Genomic DNA, 23,378 nt, shown 5'->3' with positions numbered 1-23,378 from the left:
TACACTGGGGTTGGGGAATAGGGGGTTGAAAGAGAAAGGGAGAGTTAAAAAATAAATAAAAGAAAAACACCGACACACACGCTTTCCGTGCAACTGCGGCAGATGCCCAAGGTCCCAGAATCTTCTGCACACAGAATGGTCTAGAGTCAAGTTGATTCAAAACCATCCGGAGCTGGCATCGCTGTGTGTCGTAGCAAGCGCAGCTGCACAGGACGTGTTCAATGGTCTCTTCAGCTCCACAGTAGTCGCATGTAGATGTGTCTGCCATACAAATGCGAAAGGAGTACACCTTTGTGAATGCAACACCCAACCAAGCACTGCATATAACTTCGCGCGAACACCGCGGCCCTCATGGCGGCGTCTCCATTCATTTTCCCAGTCGCTTCTCTGCCAAGCTATGTTCGCAGACCTGTACAGGAGAGGCTAGGAAGGATATACGCAAAGCAGCAATAGAATACCCGGTGTTTTGTTACATGAAAACTACACGCCAAAGGGAAGCGTGATCGATTAGAAGCGCACACTTATTCGACGATGCGGTGCTTCCTCGGATTGATAGCCTCGCTTCTCCCGTGCATCGCTTGCTCAGGTAGAACGTCGTGCAATTTTATCGCTATAAACAGTATCACCTTAAGTGCATTGCGCGCCCTACTTCACTGGACACATTATCCATCTACTCTTTTTTTTGGTGAATGACGATGGCCGCCCGCATATATAAGGTACACAGACATAAAGAGAACGGTAGAGATTACCGATACACGAAACGCAAGATATGCGGGTCGGGCAATTTCCTAAGGTTAGGTCATATTTTTTTTTCCGCTTTCATGTTTAATTAATTCTAACGTATCAATGTAGTGAGTATACCATAATTGATATTTCACAAACTCTTTTTCTTTTGTCATTATATGCATTTTGGTAGAATATCAACGAAAAAAGTTGTTGCCTTTGAAATTGTGCTTCCTTCTTGGTTGTCGTTTAGCATTGAATTAGGATACAACCATCATTCTGCGAATGTGAAAACTTGCGTTATGCCAGAATACGTAGGGCCTGCATCAAAGTGTTCCCGTAACCTTGTGTGGTACCGAACTTAGCGTGAAGCGATTACCGTGAGTGGTGTTGGTTTACACAGCCGTTGCAAGGGTTATAAAGGCTGACAAGTAGCTCTCTCTACAGAGTCACGCTCACACACACACACACACACACACACACACACACACACACACACACACACACACACACACACACACACACACACACACACACACACACACACACACACACACACACGCACGCACGCACACGCACACACGCGCACACACTCACACACACAAACACGCGCACACGCACGCACGCACGCGCACGCGCACACACTCACACACACACGCACGCACACACGCACCCACGCACGCACACGCACGCACACACGCACGCACACGTAGGCACGCACGCGAACGCTCGCACACACGTGCACATGCGCACACACTCACACACTCTCATACAGACGCGCACGCACACACGCACACACACGCACACGCACGCACGCACACACGCATGCACACGCAGGCACGCACATGCACGCACGTGCACACTCACACACTCGCACACACACACGCACGCACGCACACACACGACACGCGCGCACACGCACGCACACACGCACACACTCGCACACACGCGCATACGCACGCACACACGCACGCACGCATGCACACACTCACACACACACGCACACGCACGCTCACACACTGACACACACGCACACGCACGCGCACACACTCACACACTCGCACACGCATACGCACGCACATACGCACGCACACACGCACGCACACGTACGCAAACGCACGCACGCACGCACACACGCGCACACACGCACACGCACACACACACACGCACGCACGCACACACTCGCACACGCATGCACGCATGCACACATACGCATACACACACACACATGCACACACACGCATACGCACACACACTCACACACACACGCACGCACGCACACATGTACACACACGCACACGCACGCAAGAACGCACGCACACACGCACGCACACGCACACACTCACACGCGCACACACACACACACGCACACACACAGACACACGCACGCACGTACACACACACACACACGCACACGCACGCACGCACACGCACGCACGCACACACGCGCACACGCACACGCACGCACACACGCACACACACGCAGGCACGCACACGCACGCACACACGCACACACACATGCACACAGACACACACACGCACGCACACACGTACACACACGCACGCACACGCAGGCACGCACACACGCGCACACGCGCGCACACACACACACGCACACGCGCCGCACGCACACACGCACGCACGTGCACACGCACGCACACACACGCGCGCACACGCACGCACACGCACGCACGCACACGCACGCACGCACGCCACCCATGCACGCACACACACACACGCACGCACACACACACACGCACACGCGCCGCACGCACACGCACGCACGCACACACGCACGCACGCACACAAGCGCACACGTGCACACAACAGCAAGCACGCACGCACACGCGCACACACACGCACACGCGCACGCACACGCGCACGGAATTGTTCATCAGGGCCACAAACGGTGGCGGACGACAAAAGAGGCGCATTTGTAGTGTGCGAAGAAGCTGTACGGAGCTCGTTTTCACCGCCGTCTGGCGGTGCGTTCACCGCCGGACAACGGTGAGCGCACCATCCTCTGATCTCTGAACGCGGCCGCCCTGAGCTCCGATGTTCCGCATGTCAGTGGTCCGCTGTGTATACCTACCGTCGGCTGCTAATGTTTGCGGCACCTGAAGCACGCGGCGGAGCGGTAGAAAACTGCGTTGCTGCGCCGCCTGCCTTAACACAGCGCGGTGTCGAGTCTGCCGGTTGTGGAATCTACAATTAGCTCTACAAATACTGTAAACCTTGTAACAGATGTATGTTATTTCGCGCACATATAGTAAGGGTTATGAAGTCTAGAACGCAGGTACTCTCAACCTAAACACCCTTACTATATAGGCACCCGAAATCGCATCTATTCCTGAACAAGTTTAGAGTGTTGGTGGAGCTCATTGAAGAGGCCACAGCTGGTAGGCTCGACACCACGCTGTGTGAAAGCATGCGGCACAACATTGCAGTTTAGCGCCGATTTGCCACACGCTTTAGATGCCACAAACATTGGCCGCTGACAGTATACATCTGAACATTTCGCCCTACTTGAGATGCGGCTGACATCGAACTATCGACCTTGAGCACACCAACGCAACGCTGTTGTCCTTAACCTGCCGCAGTAATGCGAGTGGGCCTTCATCTAAAAAAGATGACTCGAGAATGTACGCTTGTCTACAGAGATTCACGCTCGCGTGTTCTGTAGCATGTATACGCCTTGTATATAATCACTGTCGTCATTAGAGGTTACAAACTGCAATAACTATTAAAAAGAAAGTCGCAACAGCCAGGTGAAAGAGCACGTAGGTGATTTACCATGATGAGCAAAAGGTCCAGAACCAGAAAGGATAAAAAAACGAGAAACAATTGCTACAACAAGGACACGAACATGCGAGCAGACGACGCTGTGAGCAGATGACACATGCGTTAGTGTCAACTGTTCACTCTTGCGTGTACGCAGCTCTCTTTTTTGAGAAGACCTTGTGAACTAACATCCTATACAAGCAATTAATAAGCAACCACCAACGAAACCACCTTCAACATTAACAATAAAGTACGATGCACCTCTCCGCGCACGCCGTTAGAACACGCTCTGTTAATCACGCGACGTTGTCGGTGCGTGCGCTGATTAAAACTTCATTTTATTTTTCGCGCACGGAAGGCCGGCTTGCTGGAAGTGTGTGGCAACCAGGCTGAAAAGGCGCTTCACGCAGCAACCCGTGCGTGCCTCGGTGGGAAAGCAGGCGCTGCGCGTTGAAACGATGACAAGTCGCTCGCCACATCGCGACGCCGGGAAAGGCGACACCCGAAAGGCATGACAGAGGTTCTAAAGCTCAAAACTTTGTCCGTCTCCCCGTATACTGCGGCGAATCTGAGACACGTCACGTGGTAGCCGAGCGTCGCCTTGTGTTTGGTACTGTGCCCGAAGCGAGGTATACTGTAACAATATTTTCTGGATCCACGCCAGACTGAGAGGTAAGCGAGCGAGAAAGGAACGCTTTTGGAAGATGCGAGCTGCAGGACGATGGAACAGACGTGTTCGCGTGACTTGCGTCCATGAAGTGAGTAAGAACATTTTGTTTTTGTGTGTGCGTGTGTGTGTTTGTGTGTGTGCTTGTGTGTATTTGCGTGTTTGGGCGCACAAAAAGCAGACAGCGGCCCGGAAGGCTTCGTGCACGAAGTGATGTCGAAAAAGCCGCCGCGCTGGGGTGTGGTAGAGATGCTCGGCTTCTCGCCCGATAGACGCAGGTACGAACCGAGCCGTGGTGGTCCGACTTCGATGGAAGCGAAATATAGTAAGCCTGTGTACTTACTTTAAGTGCACGTTAAAGAATTCCTGGTGGCAGGAATTTTCAGCACCTTCCACTACGGCACGCTGCATAATCGTATCGTTAATATTTGTGGATTGGTGCGTAGTGGAGCATCCTTCACCACGCACCAATCCACAAATTATTGTTACAGTTAGATGTTGGTGGAAATGAAAGTACCAAGAATCAGCGCAATTAGGCTGATGACAATGTTTACGACATTTATAGTAAGCTTTATAATTTAAAAAAACAGAAACTAGCAAGAAAGGGCTTCGAAGTCTCACTGTCTTGCGATAAGGCGTTTATGGGCGACTGGTTATGTGCGGCGGTCTCAGCGAAAGCTGGAATAGTGGCCTTTCTAGATCCTTTTCAAACACTTCTTGGGTAAATTCTATAAGCACACTGGCAGGGTACCCACTACTCTATATATCATCATAACTTTTGTGTAGTAGCAAGACGTTCACAATGCCATTATTGGTCATTCTTCAGAGAAGCGTGGTACCCGCTACACACTTGCAAGAAATTTCGTGCAACATTTTCATGCCGTGGCTGACGACGATGAAGAATTATGCCTGAAGCCAGTTATTCTTCGTTGGATCGTTATGAGAGTTTAGTACTTACCTGCCTTTTGTAATGAAGGTTGGAGCATTCGATGACCCACTCGTTACGAAATTCTCATGATGGGACGCCTGGTTGTTTCTTTGCTGTTCTAAAATGATTACTTACTGATATTAACGTGATTTCTTTCCCTACGTGAAGCCTGCTTAGGGTCAGTTTGCAATGGAGTTTCGAAAATACCATGACACACACACACAGAGAATCAACTTCATTTTAAAAAAAAGACTGGTGGGTTATCAAGGGATACTGGCGAATATCCCCGCCCAGAAAAAAAAAAGTGGTGTAGCTCAATGGTAGAATACTGGGCTGTATTTGAGGACAAAATTTTTCTAGACAGAATACTGGGCTGAATACAGGACAGGATTTCAACAGGGGCATTGGCATCATGGCGGCAACGCTGCTGTGAGTGGATACGTCTTGAGTACGGTAAAATTGAATAGGATTCATAGTAGCAACGTTATGGTATAACTTTTACTCCTGCGTGCGTGTGTGCATAGTATGCACGATAAAGCTGAGAGATGAATCGTGCCGCTCGCTGGCGTTGCTGTGTGAGCGCTGCTCCTCGACAGGAGCAGACGTGGTGGGCGGACCGATCATTGCCGCGGGCGTCTGCCAAGAAAACTGGTTGACGCGTGAACTTTGATACAAACTCGTTGATTCTGAGAAGGCCCCAGTTCAACTCGGGACTGTCGTGGTGGCTGTGTGACCGTGAAGTGTTTGAGGTGGTGCATGCTAAGCAGTAGCTTACGTATAAAATAATTTGGGAATCTTGCGCTGCCATTGAATTGAGGTTGTGATAACCTATAGCTTCTTCCAGCTTTTCGAATTGGTCGTCTACTCGCCTACTTGGTCTGTTCCGAAGTGACGACCTCATGAGCTCTGTACTAATTTTGATTATGCTAATTACCTAGCGTTTAATGAACATAATAATGAACAATTTTGTCTTAATTGAGAAGGTTTTAATGAAAACGGTAAAGTTATCTCGGGTGCAATTAGCAAGACCCTCATTAGTATAGAGATATTTACCGTAATTCTTTAACCCGAGACTAATTGTCATCGTATTAGTAAGGTATAGTTAGCATGGACTTACATGGTATACTCTATATAACACCGCGTTAGTCATTGTGGTTTAGTTAGTGCGTCAACTAGCATGTACTTTAGTTAGCATGGTTCTAGCTTTACATGGCTTCATTATCTTGATCGTATTATTACGTGGCATTATTACCTCGATCCTACCATGACTTGGCCTAGTTTTTTTGGTCATATCATGTCCTGGTCGAACTAGCCAAGTATGCCGCCCAGCCAAATAGCTAATTAGCTAGCCGCACGTTCTAGGGGACGATGAAAACAACAAGTAGGCACGTACCTGCCAAGAAGCGCGCTATAATGCACAGGCTGACCATGATGATTAAAACGTGGCCTCAAGTTTCGCTGCTGTCGCGATGTTGTGAGGTGCTCGGCCGGAACGAATCTCAGAGGCCGTTATGCTGATTAATCTAAAGCAGACTTAGTGCAGGCTACGAAAGCTTCAAAATGAATTTAAACAGCTTGTGCCTTAACAAATATATTCAAAAAAAGCTTCTGACACATTTATTGCATGGGTGCACTTCCGCACTCACTGGAAGGACAAACAAATAAGATACCTCTGGTTTGAAAACACCGCCCAACTTTGTCGACGCAATGCCGGATTTCATCGTAACCAATGAAACGCAGCGCGCTGAGGGGTGGATCCGACTATTTCGCACTGTTGCCTCATTCAAAAGGAGGTGTCGCTAGAACTGGGAGAAATTCCGCGTTTGGCAAAACTCCGCAGGGGCGATGCTGCATAGTGCCCTAGATACAAAATAACACCAATTAGACAAGAAATTCCTCGAAAGAGCTGGTGGGGAGGCGGCGAGGTTAAGGTGTCTTCTTCCTTAATTCGCGCCTGTGTTCAACGAAATATTGAAATGGCGTATCGACGAGACTGCTTAAGAATACTTGTAAGTAGATGGCAGTATAAATTTGAATCCATGAAGATGAGCAGATGGGAGTCGTCGACGCTTCTATGCCAGATCATGCGCCGTGAGCGACAGCAGACGGCGATACGCTTCCTCGGGCTCGGGGTCTTTGGCCGCATCATTCGCCGCCTTTGAATGGTCCCGCTTTTGTTGTCTGCATTCGCATTGCCGTTATCGACGCCCCTGCACTTCTTGCTCGGCGTGAGTGCTACCCGCCGTCTCGTCATCTCTAGTTTCTCGCGTTGGTCATACTGCAGCAGCATTCCCACATAGCAAGCGCCCACCACCACACTCTTTTACCTCCACAGCCTCCTTCCTCTACTGCCCCCTGTCTCTATTCCTGTGGACATACTGTGGACATCAAGATCGATACGGGTGCGAGCCTCTCAGGGAAGTCTCCCAGAAGTCTCCAAGAAGTCTCCAATCCAAGAAGTGATCCGCAAGAATTCTTCACTGTGCCCTGGATTGCTGTCTGATTTGGCTTTACATGACATATTGTTTATTCCTTGTTTGTATATTCATGCCTAGTAACGCTATTTTGATATTAACAAACTAAATATAATTGATCAGACCGTTGCGCAATGGTTTCTTTTTTCATGTTTGCTCCATGTACATTGAATGTAAATAGAACAGTCTCTAATTGTTGGGAAGGTTGGGCTGTATGAACTTTATGTGAATGTGAACTGTTACAGCCTTGTCGAATGCGCCTGCCAAAAATGACGATCGATATTATTCAACAAAAACAACAGAAAAAAACCTTACCAATATTGCTTCATGAATCATTGGTAATGGTGGCAAACGTCGTTAATTGAATTATGCTTTATTGAATCGTTAATTGTTAATCAAATATAAATTGAGCATCACTGATTGGCAGCTTTTTCTGAGCACCTTCAAAGAAAATGTTGCAAGACCCCTTAAAGTATTCGGGATTAACATGAACTTGCCCAAACAGGCCTGTTTCCAACAAAAACCAAGCGCCTGCTATGTTTTCGAATGCACCTGCAGTTTGCGTGTGTTGATATTGAATATTATACCACATCAGCTAGTTCGGACACGTCGCATACCGACTGCGAAAGCAAATGCTGGTGTAATGCTGCGCGACTGCAGCATTCTCCCGACAGCTACGATCATAAGGTGCCCAACAATGCCGCCTAGGCTGCTAACCATCTTAGGTTCTTAATTACTGCGGCTAAGCCATATAGCTGCCATCTTTTCATTCAGTCCCGGTTCTTTGGGAGTCCTCGTATGCCGAAGGAATATCATGCGAGCGTTGTGCAACCGCTCATCTTGGGCAATAATCTGACTGCAATAATCTCTCGCACGGGAACCAAGAATGCGCATACAGACAATAAAAAAAAAGATATCACTCTCACTTCGCTTCTCTTTGCCTCACATCAAGCATCGCGTTAATATAGCGTGGTGTCTATTTTCTTTTTGTCTGTTTGTTCATAGAGTGCCTCAGCATTTTCTCTTCTGCGCGCTATGCATCTATAGGGTGCCGCATGCCTGCGGGAACGGTGGTGATAGCTGCTGACGGCACTGCCCCCTAACGAGTATGTTGACGTCTTTTGGTTCTCTCGGCACTGTTTCTTTTTTTAACTGCGGGCCGTACCACTATCTCTTCGGCACTCGGTGAAGCTCCAGTGACTAGAAGGGGCGAAGATAGACCAGGAGTCAGGCAGTTTGTGTCCTTTTAGGACTGAGCTGTCTTCTGTTCAGCTCCGGAGTTATTTACGACCTGTGCCGGTGTCGTCGGGGTTTGCGCCACCTTCAGGTTCATCTCTGTACATCTGTAGAAGCGCCTGTGTTCATAGATGTCGTATAGACGTAGTTTTTCTGTTTGACTTTTTTACGTCATGTTACTTTGTATGTCTTTCGCTGTTTACTTTGAAGAAGAAGAAAAAAAGAAACTGCTTGCAAGTGTTCAAAAATCTAGAGAGACTGTTGACGCTTGTCTTTTTTTTTTGATACCCCCTAAAAGAGAAACTGCGGCTCTGCAAGTTCAACAAAGCAGAAGCAGGAATGTAAAGAGAAAGTTATTGTATAACGGGAGCGAGTGCTTTACGCAACGTGTACGTGACTTTTACTCCGTTCTAAAGAGAAAAAAAAACACAAAGAAGGTTGTCGCTTGGAATGCTGGGAGAACAGAAAAAGCGATTCACTCTCAAGTTGCGATTTCGAAAGCGATGCTTCTGTTAAGGCATGGTGAGAAACAGAGAGGGAAAAAAATAACGCAGAAATGCGCGACACGCATCTTTTTAGCAGTAACAGAGGAAGTCGTATATAAGACTGAGTGACGGTTGATAGACGGGCGTTCTTCGGGGAGAAAGCAAGAGAAATAAATAAAAGCATCCAACCAGAAGGAAACAGGGAGTTGGATATATGTGGATTGCGAAGGCTGAGTGCTCTTCGAGAAAGTGTGCTGTAGATATGTCGCTGCGAAAAAATAAATAAAATAAAAATATGGTGATCGAAGTCGCTACGTGAGATGGATCACCCGCCATGCACGGAGAGTGTGCGATCAGTGCGCCGGCGTTCGCTCTCTGTCGGGTTCCTCCTTTCTTCTTACACCAATTGTGTACTTTGGTTTCGGTCATTCCTTGTTGATTGTCGTGCGAGAGGCAAGAGGGATGCGCTGGTGTAGTTTTACTGCTGCAACGCTATTTGCATATTTGTTTACTGTTCATTCATTTATTTATTTGTTTCAAATAGTAGAGTCCGCATTCAGCCGCAAGCAGGAGGGGGTACGTAAATAGGAACAGCAAAACAATAAGTAGAGAATAAACAGTGACGTCGCCAAATGCGGTAAACTGTGTAATAGGATTCATTTCTAAATGAATGTAGCTCGAATCTTGTAAACAAAAGGTATATGCGAGGACAAGAGTACCTTGCCCTGCCGCGGTGGTCTAGTGGCTAAGGTACTCGGCTGCTGACCCACAGGTCGTGGGATCGAATCCCGGCTGCGGCGGCTGCATTTCCGATGGAGGCGGAAATGTTGTAGGCCCGTGTGCTCAGATTTGGGTGCACGTTAAAGAACCCAGGTGGTCGAAATTTCCGGAGCCTGTCTCTCATAATCATACGGTGGTTTTGGAACGTTAAGCCCCACATATCAATCAATCAAATTAACAAGAGTACCTTATATAGAACGAAATCGTAATGTAGATTAACCCAAAATGCAGAAGAAGTGAGTCTTATTTACTTCGTGTTAATTGTGCAGTATAACGTTATATGTTAAAGTAAAAAGAAGGATTATTACCAATATGAACGAACGACTTTGAAGTATGGTCAATAACTACTTCTAGTAACTTGTTCTTCGAAAAAAAAGCTGCGTGAAACAAGAAATTTTGATGTGAGTTAAGGTGGCTGAGTGGTCGCTTAACTGTTTGGTTAAGGTGTGTATACGATTAAAGTGCGTGGACGCGCATATGGATCAGACGCTTTTCTAATGAGCGCTTTCACAGAAAAATGATCGGTGGGATAAAAACACACTTATTATACAGGCTACACCGCGAACTTTACGCTGCGCGCCTTTCACATTGATGCGACCTCAAATTGTGGACACTTCAATTCAGTGTCTCTGCAAATGTTGGCGCAGAAAGGGCTCGGCGCTAACGGGATTACTTTCCTTGAATGATATTACGTTTCATTCACTTAGCCTCAATTTTAAAATTAATCCATCAATCAATCAATTCTTCAAATTGTATGAACACCAAACATGGCGCTTTTTTATTCTATGAATTCTAACCATGCCGAAACAAATAGCGTTCCAGCATGGTTAGAATGACTTAGTTAAGGTAGCGCTGCTAAATATTTCTAAACAGAAATACGTTATTGCTTTCCAACGTTCGAAATCTAGCGAGCGGAAAAGCCTCTTTAACCGCTACTCGTAACGAAGAGTGCGGTTTCTTTTCTAACGGTGGAACTGTTTAGGAATAGCATAGCAGCGTGACGCGTGAACAGAAATGATTATCATTGTGAACACGTGCGCTCTTTGTTTCGCCATCTTCTTTTCCTTCGCTCGCCCTACGCGCGCGTCGATTCGATAAACGTGGGAGGCGATAACTCCGATGTGCGAGAGAACAGGCACCAAAAGATAACGAAAGACAAGACAGAATGAAGCAAAGATAGAGCGAAAAGGGGAAAAAGTTCCTGGCGAGACACGTCTTGAGCTCACGTATCCACGATCAGAAGGCGAGCGTGGTTACCATGCGGCTATCCAGGCGCGCTCGCCGAATGTATACTCTGGCCCGGCATGGTACGGTAGGGTATAGGAAGTGTGTGGGAAAGGAAAGTGAAGTTGTGGAGGAGGGAAAAGAGGAGGGGAGGGACTACAGCATAGCGTAGAAAAACAGAAATATAGAGAACGAAAGAGATAACGGGAGAGAATTACAGATAGAAAAGAAATGTAAAATTACGTAAAGAAATCGAAAAGATGAGGAGGGAAGCTGGAAACAGAGCAAGAGAAGGGGAGAGAAAAAGCCAAGAAATAAACAGTGCAAAAGAACGAAATGGATATAGGGAGATAGAAATACAAATAAAAAAACGCAGGGATGACTGAGCAGAAAGAAACAGAAAAATAAAAACAAACAAAGGAAGCCACCTAGGTTCGCACTTTCTTCATACCTGGCACCACTATTGCGAAGCAGCTTAAATGTTTAGTTGTTTTTTTTTTTAGCCTGGAATGCATTGACTTTACATGCGGAAAGCTGGTTGTGGGGAAGACGTTTGTTACCACACTTTCGAAGCGGTAAGGCTATTTCGCTCGGTGACGTGATGTTGTTTTTATTAAGCGAGCTATCAACGCTACAGGAAAAATTGTTGGTTTGTTTTTTAGTCCTCGATACACGTATCTTTGGTATTGTCGCTTGAGTCTGCTTAATTTTTTGCTTCCCACAGTCCGGATGCCATTGTGGTGAAACGGTTACGAAGCTCGACTGCTGATTCGAAATGTCGCGGGTTCGATCTCCGCCGAGGCGGCCGCTGTTTTGATGGATAAGATAGCGGTGGAACCCCATTTTCTTAAGTTTAGATGCACGTTAGGGAAACTCGTGAAGGGGAAATTTACGAAACCACGCCTACGGCCTGTTTTGCGCTATTGACGAATAAAAGTGCTATAATACTTGACGCCCTTCTTGAAACGGAAAGAAACGCTGGTACAACTCTGACATAAACTGCCCCACTCTCCACCGGGATGAGAATGTGTTAGTTGTGGCTAGTGCCGCTAAAATATGTCTGGCTATAGTCTACCTTCCTTGAACGCCATTTCGGTCTGTGTTACGTTCGGCCATGTTGCGTGAATTCGTTGTCAATAGTAGTTCAGGTGTTACCATAACAAAAAAGAAAGGCTAACCGAAGACAAGAAGTCGTTTGAAGCCATAGTCTGAGGAGATAACCGCTACAGGACCTACTCGAACACACACACACACACACACACACACACACACACACACACACACACACACATATATATATATATATATATATATATATATATATATATATATATATATATGGCATTACTGTCTGTTATATCTCATTAATATTGTGTTAAAACACGGAAATACGAGCCATTAGGTATACACTTCTCCCCCTTATTTCATTGAACGAGGGTCTCGTACTGGCAGACTTGGTGTGTTTAGGTTGTATAAGAGGGACAATTAATCAGCTGCCCGCTCATAATAAGTTCACGTGCCACGTGACGCCAAACATGCGAATAAGAGTGTTTTTACACTTGTTGTTTGGCTTATAGATGGCGCTGACTGTCACTCCTACTTCTAAATTCACATATAAACCCCAAAAAGTGGATGGGGGGACGGCCGCTGTGATAGCTAAGTGGTTAGAGCATCGAACGCGTTATTCGAAGGTCGTAGGTTCGTTTCCTGCTCACAGCTGGTAATTTTTTCATCCACTTTTCTTTCTTCTTTCTTCTTATTTGCATTCCATTTGATTCTAATAACTTCCCCTGTACATTCCTGGGCATTACTGTCTGTTATATCTCATTAATATTGTGTTAAAACACGGAAATACGAGCCCTTAGGTATACACTTCTCCCCCTTATATATATATATATATATATATATATATATATATATATATATATATATATATATATATATATATATTTATATGTATATATAGGTATGGGATATGGCACAACGGGAGCGTTGTCAACAGGGATAAATATATTTTATTTATATTTATTTCCCGTTGTGCCATATCCCATACCTTCACAAAGACTAACTGGCCCATTGAATGATTACTCCCACTATATATATATATATATATATATATATATATATATATATATATATATATATATATAGTCCAGTAAATCCTCTGTGAGCTGTCACAACGTGGTTTATTTTGACGTTTAGGCCTAGAGTCTGGCCTTCATCAGGAATCCTGATGAAGGCCAGACTCTAGGCCGAATCGTCGAAATACACCACGTTGTGACCGCTCACGGAGGATCTACTGGACTATATGCAACGCTACGGCCACTCAACCACCATGCCTGCCTATATATATATATATATATATATATATATATATATATATATATATATATATATATTGATGATGATTGCAGGTTAGACTTTCTTTCTGTGCTTTTTGGAAGCCCTGCGTGCATGGCAGCGCGATAATTGTGCATCGAACCGCAGCGGCGCTCGCTTTTCTCGAGCACTTTCGGCGCTAACCGTCTTAGCGGCCATTCATTATACTTTATAACGAAGTGAATCGGAAGGACGTTGCCGGAGGTGAAGGTTCTCCATGCTTGCTCGAGGGTTCGGTATAGTATCGCCCCCTTTTACACAAGCTGGACCGCCATCACCTGCAGCTTTTTGTTGTTTTTTTAGCGTGGGATATCCATGCTCTTTCGTCATTTTTTTTCCTCTTTCGTCTTACTGTTCGATCGTAAAATGAAAAGCCACTGTTTGTAACTTTCGAAGCGAGCGTACTCCTCTTGCACTTTTAAGCTGCTTTCGGGCGTTTCCCAAGCGATGGCGCTGAACGGTCGTTAGTACAATTCGGTGCATCGGTAATGAAGGTGCGAAAGTATGCGCTGCTTTGAATAGTTAGTGCCATAACTATCGTGGGAAGGCTTTTAATATGAACAGTAAGGCTGGTTTTGTTAGAGCCTCTCATGTCTGCGGTCCATAGCAACGCTTGTGGGCATCATAAGCGGGTTTACGCCGCAGATATTGGGTAAGTCCACCTCCTCACTGGCAGTCTGCTAAAAAAATGAAGGCAACTGTTATCTCAACAAATGATCGTGTGTGCCACAGAACTCCGTGCGATCTGTCAGAAAGTTATCATTACTATAAACGTGAAAGTATGACAGGAATGGAGTAAAGCCCCTACACGCGAATCATAGCAACAGATAGCCCATTAAATAGTGTGCGCGTTACCACACTCACACAAGTGTAGCGTGATACTTTGTGGTTATAGAGTGCGGAGGTTGTACTACCACCTCGAAGCTTAAAAACTGGTGTATAATAAAATATCAGTGTAAAAACACACCCGGAATACTTGAGAAACATATAAATGCGTTAACCTGACGAAGCGAGCCGCCAGCTTTGCTGTTTCAGTGGTGTCTGCAAATAATAAACGAATAAATGGTTATAAAAATGAATGAAAAAGTGAATCACCAACAAATAGAAATTTACAATTATCTGTTTTTAGCTCCCAGTCAATACAGATTTGTACGAATTTCTCAAAAATAAAGCTTTTTTTCAGTTGCTGAAAACTTTTCTTGATTTATTCGTTGGCGATGGATTCGATCTTGAGCTGTAAATCTTAGCTTCCTGGTTCGCTGAACTGATAGATCAACCACCCTGTAAAAGCAATGGTCCTCCACCTGCTCCCGAGACTATAGGACGAGTTTTTCGGCCACCAAGACACATCTTTCCCTATAATCGGTATGGCTTTCCGTGTGGCCTCGTGATACAAACGGGTGGTTTTCAATTTTACTTTCTTGACCCTTCCATAACCTTGTGGGTATCCGCAGAGCTCACTTGCTAACAAAAAAGCTGTAATAAAAGACAGGTTCATGTAAGCCGTTTACTTTACGTTTTACGGTTCTGGGGACTATCCTTTCGTTGAATTTGACGTGATTCAATTCTGTAAATATTTTTCTTTTGAATAGATGGGGCTTAGCGTCCCAAAACCACCATGAAGTTGGTTGTGAGAGACGCGGAAGTGGAGGATACTGGAAATTTTGACCACCTGGGATTATATCACGTGAACTTAGATCTAGGTACGCGCGCCTCTAACGCTTTCACCTCCTGTGTAAATACGGCCGCCGCCACCTCGATTCAATCTTGCCAGCTTCAGGTCAGTAGTGTACCACTCACTAGACGACCATGGCGAGTGTTGGCGTTCATGTAAACTTCATGCTCAAAATCTGCACTGGCATATTTCGCAGTTGAATTGTCATTGTATATGAATGCAAAAAGGTAAACACATGCAAGGGTGCTGAAAAGTTTTCGGGTTCGCACAGAGGGCGCAGAGTAACAGCGTTGAAAGTAGCAGTTATTCACTGCAATCCATTCTGAAACATATTCTCTATCTACGTTGCTGTTTCATCTCTTCTAGTTCGTTAAAAAAAACATGTTATAGGTGTTCAAAACAGTTCTCAACCAAATGTGTGACGTCAAAATGCAGCCACAAGCCCTGCCGCAGTGGTCTAGTGGCTAAGGTACTCGGCTGCGTACCCGCAGGCCGCGGGATCGAATCGCGGCTTTGTCGGCCGCATTTCTGACGGAGGCGGAAATGTTGTAGGCCCGTGTGCTCAGATTTGGGTGCACTTAAAAAAAAACCGAGATGGTCGAAATTTCCGGAGCCCTCTACTATGGCGTCTCTCATAAACATATGGTGGTTTTGGGACGTTAAACCTCACATATAAATCAAAATGTTGCCACAATGGCTTTCAAGTGCGTTTAAGTTAGGAAATACGTGGCAGTTGGAATGAACCAGGCCACATAAATAGCGACTGGTGGCCAATCATAATCACAAGGTCTTCAATTAGGCAGACACAGCTTTATATTTGCGCGAAATTGTCAAGTTTTAGTGTCCCAATTTTATTGTAAATCAGGCTGAAAAGTCTTACATCGATAATTTCGTTAGGGATTGACGTATTTAGACCTACAGTTACAAAATGCTGCATAAGACCTTACCTTTGTTAGCGTGATTGTGGTATTTTGCGTCATATAAAACTGATCGTAATGTGTTTCGGTGAAACTTTGTCATTAGTTGTTTCAAATGAATCTACTGTTGTGTTTTAGGGCTGTTCTGAAAATTGTTAACTTACTGTTCGAAAACTATTCGAACAGCATTCGATTAGTATTTTCATTCGATTCTGTTACATCACTATTCGATTCGTATTTGATCCGTTTTCAAAATCCACTTTTCGCACACGCCTAGTTTTATAGTTAGGCTGTGTTTCATTTGTAGAGATGCTGGCCGCACACTAATTGTTAGTTTTAATGGACTTTACGATAAATCATTTCCTCGGTAAGTTGGCAGTTTAGTCGTCAGCCTGGCCAATTTGCAAGCCTGTATGATGAATGCGCGCGAGTTTGCAGCCAACGCCGGTAATACAATTTGTTACAAACCATGTGCGCTACGCAAAGACTGTGCAAGTATATATATTGAATTAGGCTGCGCAGGCAGCAAGCTTGCATGATGTGACTGGTTCGCGCGGTTGCCGCGTTAATAACTCCGCCGCTGCACTGCAACCGCAAACTTCTGATTGCCGAGCACGATCGCAGACTAGGTACGAGTATTGATTGGTTAGTGTCCTGCGAATCCCCGGCATGCGTTCACAGAAGCTAGGCAGGGTTTGTGATGAGCGCCGAGCGAATCGTCAATGCTGTTCCGGCAATTAGTACACAGCTTCACCTACGTTCCATTCACCTGCATCTGTCGCACGCACTCCGGAATAAAAGCGCTTGCTTCCTCCAGTCTGAGCGTCCTGTAAAGCACGTGGTAGAAGCTGTAGACATGCTTAGAATGCTTAGGTTCAAAAGATCTCATGAATAGCAGCGTACTAAAGGAATAAAGCGGGAAACCCTCGCCTTGATGTTTTGTTGCGCAGGTAGTGCAACAGGCAACGGTAACAGAGAATTTAGGTGTTCATGGTGCGCTTAACGCTAAAAAAAAATGAATAGAAAACCCTCACAGGGTCTCTTACGTATTCACCAAAGACGACTCCATAGCAAAAGTCATCGTCTTTTTTTTTTTTTAGCCTCGATTTACTGATACTCCCCTACCCTTCTCTGGATGCATTCTGCCCCATCTTTTAAGGTCAAGGGTAAGATTGTTATCTTGAAAACTAGCTTTTTTCTCGTTATTAGTTTCATTTCTTCGTTGCCTTGCATAAACCAGTATTACCTGAGTTCTAACTTACGGCTCCTTTCCCTTGGCCCACATCGTTTCTAGTTTTGCTTACCCAAATGCGTCTCTTGTACGTCTTGTATATCCCGATTTCTCTTGACTTGCTTCTCGCCGGCTTCCTATTACGCGTTTATGCTTCGGTCTTCATTCGTTGTTTCTTGTTTGTTCTTCAGTCCCATTCCTCCGAACAAGCACCACTCCTCGCATTGCTCGCTGAGTAAGCGGAACACGGTAATCAGACGGGCGCGTTCCCACGCAAAAGAAAAGCAACACAATGAATGGTCGGTTCTGTGTTCATTTGAAATGGAGATCCCATCTCAACGCGGGCTGGCTGCTTGCTCCGTCGCTTGCGCCACTGAGAGGAGAACCGAGCGGGGTAGATTAAAGCCCTCGCGAAGCCGAGCGCGTTTCTTTCTCTTCTCCGTATTTTAGTCCTCATTTTGATTCTTCCATTTTGCTGTAGATTTACGCGAAAAAAAAAATAAACGAGTGCGAGTGCTGAGAACTGAAAAAAGAAACAATTGAAAGAACAGTGGTGGCGAAGCTATAGACTCCAGCTTGTCGCGGGAAAATCGCGAAGCCCGACGAATGCGCAGCCAAAGTCGTGGGTACACGTACCTCACTCGTTCTTTTATCTTGCCCGAATTATTCCGCCTTTTCTACACTACCAAGCTCGCTGCACAATCTGCTCAGATTCTCCTTCTTTCATTGTTTTTTTTCTAGCCTTTGTGTCGCTGTAGAGTGAGCCGACTGCGAGCCACCGGTGAGCAGGGCAAGAATGTAGTTTTTGCGCTTACCTTCCGATGGCTTTTGTAGGTCGCCCTCACAGCATTTGTAGGGATTCTTTTTTCACGTTTTGTAATCACCCTTGAATCTCGGCTGCAGTCTCGCGCTAGCTTTCGCTCGTGACTTCGTTATACCGCGATTTTGGAGTACTATGTGCGTCCCTTAGGTGAAAGTAACGATCCCTCCCCCTACCTTTATTTTGTGGAGTGGAGTTACGAAGTTGTCCGAACCTGTTGCTTATTAATGAGTTGGTTTCAGTACACTCGTACAATTTGTGTAGGGTTTCGTGTCGGCAGGGCGTATGACGCTACGTAGTGAAGAGCTCTAAACTGGTGCGGTGCTGTTGACGCACGTATTCTATATTTCTGGTACTCGTGTGCTTCAGCGATCTCGGCGTTCTCTTTCGTTCTTGCTTCTCTTGGGCCGTCTATGTTACACTTGTCTAGTTACATCCAGCGTATTTAAAAAAAAATGAACATTTACCGATCGGTACGCTATGAAGCCTCAAATTATCCCCCGTCACACACACACACACACACACACACACACACACACACACACACACACACACACACACACACACACACACACACACACACACACACACACACACACACGCGCGCGCGCGCGCTAAAGTTGTCTTGAAAAGTACCCACGTCATAGTCAAAGTTACCCTACTTTATCATTCATAATTCTTAACGCGAAAGTGTTTTATGCCGGGGTCCACTACAGCTCCGATGACGTATTTCCGTTACGGATATGACGTTGTAAAATATGTACTAAAGGATGGCGAAGAAAAAAAAAACGACAAGGAAAGGTTTCGCAGCGGTGCATCAAACCCGCGACCTCGCGTTCCTTAGCACGCGATGCTATCCACAAAGCCACAAAGCGAGCCATCTACACTTAGTTAACGGCGAGCAGTGGTTTATATGCACCATGTACCACTGGGGGTCCTCTTCAGCGCGTTCTCGTCATCAGTAGTGAGATGCCACGACTGACGCGCGTCGGGCGCGCGTGCTAAAGGTCGTCGTGCTCCACCGCTTCTCGCGTGGCTGTGGGACCCACCACTTCTCGCAAGCACCACCCCTGAGAAGTGGTGCTGCGTGCTAGGCCACAGTCACATGACGGGTTTAAGTGCGTATAGATGCTCTTTAGCGGGGTGGCACACTCGCGCGCGCGCTTATCTCAGGATTCGAGCGCTTTTTACTTCTTGTGCTTCCTCTGCAAGTTAGCTTTGAAGTTACAGTAGTGAAAGAGAGCACGACCATCAATGCGCTCGCTGCCACGGCGGCTCTTACGAAAGAAGTGCGCTGCTCACAAACGAAGTAAGAATGGTGACAGTGTTTCGCGCTCGTTCTTTGTATGCCTGTGCACTAATTTCGTGCGTCTTTCTGTTTGAGCAGTGTGATTTGAGTGTTGCTTGTGCACGCTCGTCTTGTTTACGCTCATTTCATGCGTTATCTCTGCTTGAGGTGTGCGCTGCAAGTTTGGAGTTTAGTCTGATGTGCTGTTTAGTTTAAGTTTAAGGTTCAGCTTTAGTTTAGTTCAATGATTAGTTTAAGTCGGTCATCCAACTGGGTGCGTGCTAGGTCACTAGCCCACATGAGCGCTTGGGTTTTAGGGACAGCATTGGAGAGGTAAGCAGGTCGGTGACAGAAATAAATCAAATACTTCTGTTTGAACACGTTTCAGTTTAGTGTTATACCGATTCTTAGGACAAGGGATCAACCATGTTTTTCTTCTTCTCCGGTGACTGTATTCATTGCAGTGCCCTCCAAAGATTAGCGTATTACCCTTCGAGTCTGCGCTATGCTGGAGACAATTTATTGCAATTATATGGACATTCTCGGCTGGATTTCGCCGTCAACGTCGGCGTGTTTGGCTTTATTTAAAGAAAGATTTAGTTTTCAGATGTATTCAGGAATGTTACTTTCACGGATGTCGTATCAACCGTTGAGCTCTTCCGGTGATCGATGGCATTCGAAAAGTGAAAATTATCTTACGCTCAATAAGAAAATCGTATTACCGCCCTACTACCCCAGAAAACATACCATACAAGTGTGGCAATTATCCTATGGCTGACAACCCTAATGTGCGCTGATTCGCATGGGCTTGTGCGCATGATCCTTCAAGGAAAAAAAGGCCGTGCACTTCTAAAGCTTTATCCAATCAGAGAGAGGAGCTCTCGCAACAAACAACGAGAGGAACAATTCCGCAGTGTATTGTTTCTCCCCTGTGTCCCGCAAGTGTAGCTTAACTCGTCGCCTATAACCCCTATTGTTTTTCCATATTTTTCGTTTATATTTTTATTCGGTATGTCTGCTTTATTTAAATGTCACCGCTGTGGCCGGGAACTGATCCAGTAACTTAGTGTTTAGCAGCATACAACATCAGCGCAACTACTAGGGTTAAAAAAAAGTTAACAATTAAACATTAGGGAACGAACGCCAACATTGGCGCGTACTCCAGACGGCTGTCATGACACGTCTTGCCGGGGGCCACGCCTTGGAAGCGCATTGCTAATTGTAGGGGCATACTATTTAATTAGTTGTGAAGGTGGTATGGGTTGCGCTTTCGTTTCCTGGGGGGGGGGGGGTCTCTCCAGATTTTTTTTTGTTACAAATGTTCCAAAACTGCACAACCTTATTCCGAGGCTCCTAAAAGTTTAACGTGCATGAACTGGACCCTCGCGAATTGTGTAGTACAAATAGGCACATCACATTTAAAACCGATCGAAGCAACATACGATGCGGGACAGCCTTTTGTAGTTGTCGTATGCAATTTTAAATGCGTAGTCTATATGGGCCATGTATACCATGCGGTAAACCATATAGACCGTATTTGACCACAACTGCTTCGGGCCCCTCTCACACGGTGTTTCCTCAAGCCATGTCGTTTTGCAACACCCAATTAGCGGATTCTCAGGTTATATCTGCTTATTTCAACATGGTGTTGGTATCACTGCACCCGTTGCAAATGACGGCCCCAGGTGGCAAGCCCTCCCTCCCTTTAAGCACACCACCTAGTTCCCCTCCTCCCCTCCAAAGAACAGGTCAACGCACCTTTCCTTCACAAGCGTTTCGTCGTGGTAATCCCATGTTTGCCGCCCATCTAATTGTCTTAATGCGCGCAGCTATGATCGTTCGCGCTGCCCCAACACGAGGTTGCGTTATCCTTCGTGTTCCGAAATAGTCGGCCGTCCCGCTAATCTCTGTGAGCCAGGCTGTGCGAGTTCTTGCATGCATGACGCGGGCCCGACTTGGTCCCTCGGCACTTAAGCTGAAAGGAAGTAGGCGCGAGCGAAAGCGAGAGAAAATAAAGCGTGATGAAAAGATGGAACACAAAAAGAGCGAGCAACGGAAACCTAGTGAGGCAATGCTTTGCAGTGCTCCTTTTTGTACGTATAATGGCATACTCTTTCTGCGTCGTCTTGGTGTATTTCTGTTTTATTCTTTAACTGTGCCTTTGCTGCCTTCAAGAAAACATGATGGACGGGCAGCTGTGCAAACACAGGCTTCTTTGTGTAGCGACATTCACAATGTTCGTGTGGCTTTGATGAGCGAAAACTTGACGATCAAGCTACATCGACGAAGAGTAGAGACGGGAAAAACGCTGAACTTGCAGCTGAGTTAGATGGGCATGAATCCATTCAATGGACAGCAACCGCGCATGTACGCGACAGAACCAGTGTGCGCATTGCGAAAAACGTGCTTACAAAAATTGACTATAAAAAAGTACCTGGCTTGCACAGAACGCGCATCACCGTCACAGCGAAAGCTGAAAGCCTTTCTGGAGCCTTTTCAAACACGTCTAGGGCAACTAGTATACATAGCACACTTGCACGGTACCCACTGCCCTGTAAATTAGTTGAAAAATTGAATTGCTGCACAAACTTGAAGAAAAAAAGAAGGGAGACAGGAAAGAGCGCAGCCTTTCCTGTCTGAATGAGCGCTGCGCTCTTTCCTGTCTCCCTTCTTTTTTTCTTCAAGTTTGTGCAGCAATTCAATTTTTTAAGTATAAACCAACTAGTCTGCAAAAAAGTATTGCTGTAAATTAGCCCCGCTGTGGTGGTCTAGTGGCTAAGGTACTCGGCTGCTGAACCGCCGGTCGCGGAATCGAATCCCGGCTGCGGCGGCTGCATTTTCGATGGAGGCGGAAGTGTTGAAGGCCCGTGTGCTGATTCGGGGGCACGTTAAAGAACCCCAGGTGGTCGAAATGTCCGGAGCCCTCCACTACGGCGTCTCTCATATCATATCATATCATATCATATCATAATCATATGGTGGTTTTGGGACGTTAAACCCCACATATCATTCAAATCGGCGATATAAATTATATCGAGCGTCTACTATGCTATTATTCACCATTTCTCGGAGAAGTGTGGTATACCCGCCATGGACTTGTAAGGCACTACGAGCATTTCGTTCTTGTTGTGGGTGATAACAGTGAAGAATTATATGTGAGGGTTTTGTAATTAGTTGGAGGAGTCAACTGCCTACTCTACGTAGTTCACACTGTGTGATGCCTGGTTTTTTTTTTTTGCTGTTCTAAAACGCTTTATTACACATGTTAACTTGATTCCTTATACATAGAGCCTGTATAGGGTGATTTTGGAATGAAGTGTCATGCACCGATTGACGAAGCTGCTCAAGTGCGCTGTGATGTTTAAACTATTGACCCCGTGCCGCAGTGGCTTACTCTTCTGAACGCTTGTGTGTGTTAGCCCGATTGTTTGAAATACCTCTTACAGATTGAAACAATGTGGGCGTCGTTTATCTTGAAATAACTCTAGTGTGACGAATTTTGTTTTTCTCAACTCGCAACATTTACAACTAGTGATTCAATGCATTAAATAAACAAAAAGCACTGGCCTAGCTCAGTGGTAAAACACAGGGGTATCGCAAAGGGGGCCCAGGTTGTAACTCCATTACGTCACTTATTTAGTTTTTTTTTTATTTCACGCGATCGTGGTTACGAACACCTGCGGTGGCCGCGACGGACAGCTGCGGCACCCTTGTTGCGATCTCGATAAGATTTTGATCTAAAAAAATAAGATTTGTTTTGACACTTACTA

The 23,378-nt window shown here is 45.9% G+C and overlaps 1 protein-coding gene across 2 annotated transcripts in view; it reads left to right on the top strand.

The window, feature by feature from the left end:
• The window catches only part of LOC142787053 (solute carrier family 35 member F1-like), a 178,032-nt gene that overhangs the window by 129,362 nt on the left and 25,292 nt on the right, over nt 1-23,378 (top strand). Inside the window, exon 1 of one of the 2 annotated variants that reach the window (XM_075884685.1) lies at nt 4,076-4,262. The exons of the other annotated variant lie outside the window; for it this stretch is intronic. Coding sequence (XP_075740800.1) covers nt 4,258-4,262 — 5 coding nt within the window. The 5' untranslated portion in view covers nt 4,076-4,257. Of the gene's footprint in view, nt 1-4,075; nt 4,263-23,378 lie in introns of those variants that run through there. 2 annotated transcript variants of the gene reach the window in all.

The sequence above is a fragment of the Rhipicephalus microplus genome, unplaced genomic scaffold (genome assembly GCF_043290135.1).
Source record: "Rhipicephalus microplus isolate Deutch F79 unplaced genomic scaffold, USDA_Rmic scaffold_43, whole genome shotgun sequence".
NCBI classification, from domain to species: domain Eukaryota; kingdom Metazoa; phylum Arthropoda; class Arachnida; order Ixodida; family Ixodidae; genus Rhipicephalus; species Rhipicephalus microplus.
Note: the sequence above shows the minus strand (reverse complement) of the source record. Positions and strands in the feature narration are given on the sequence as shown.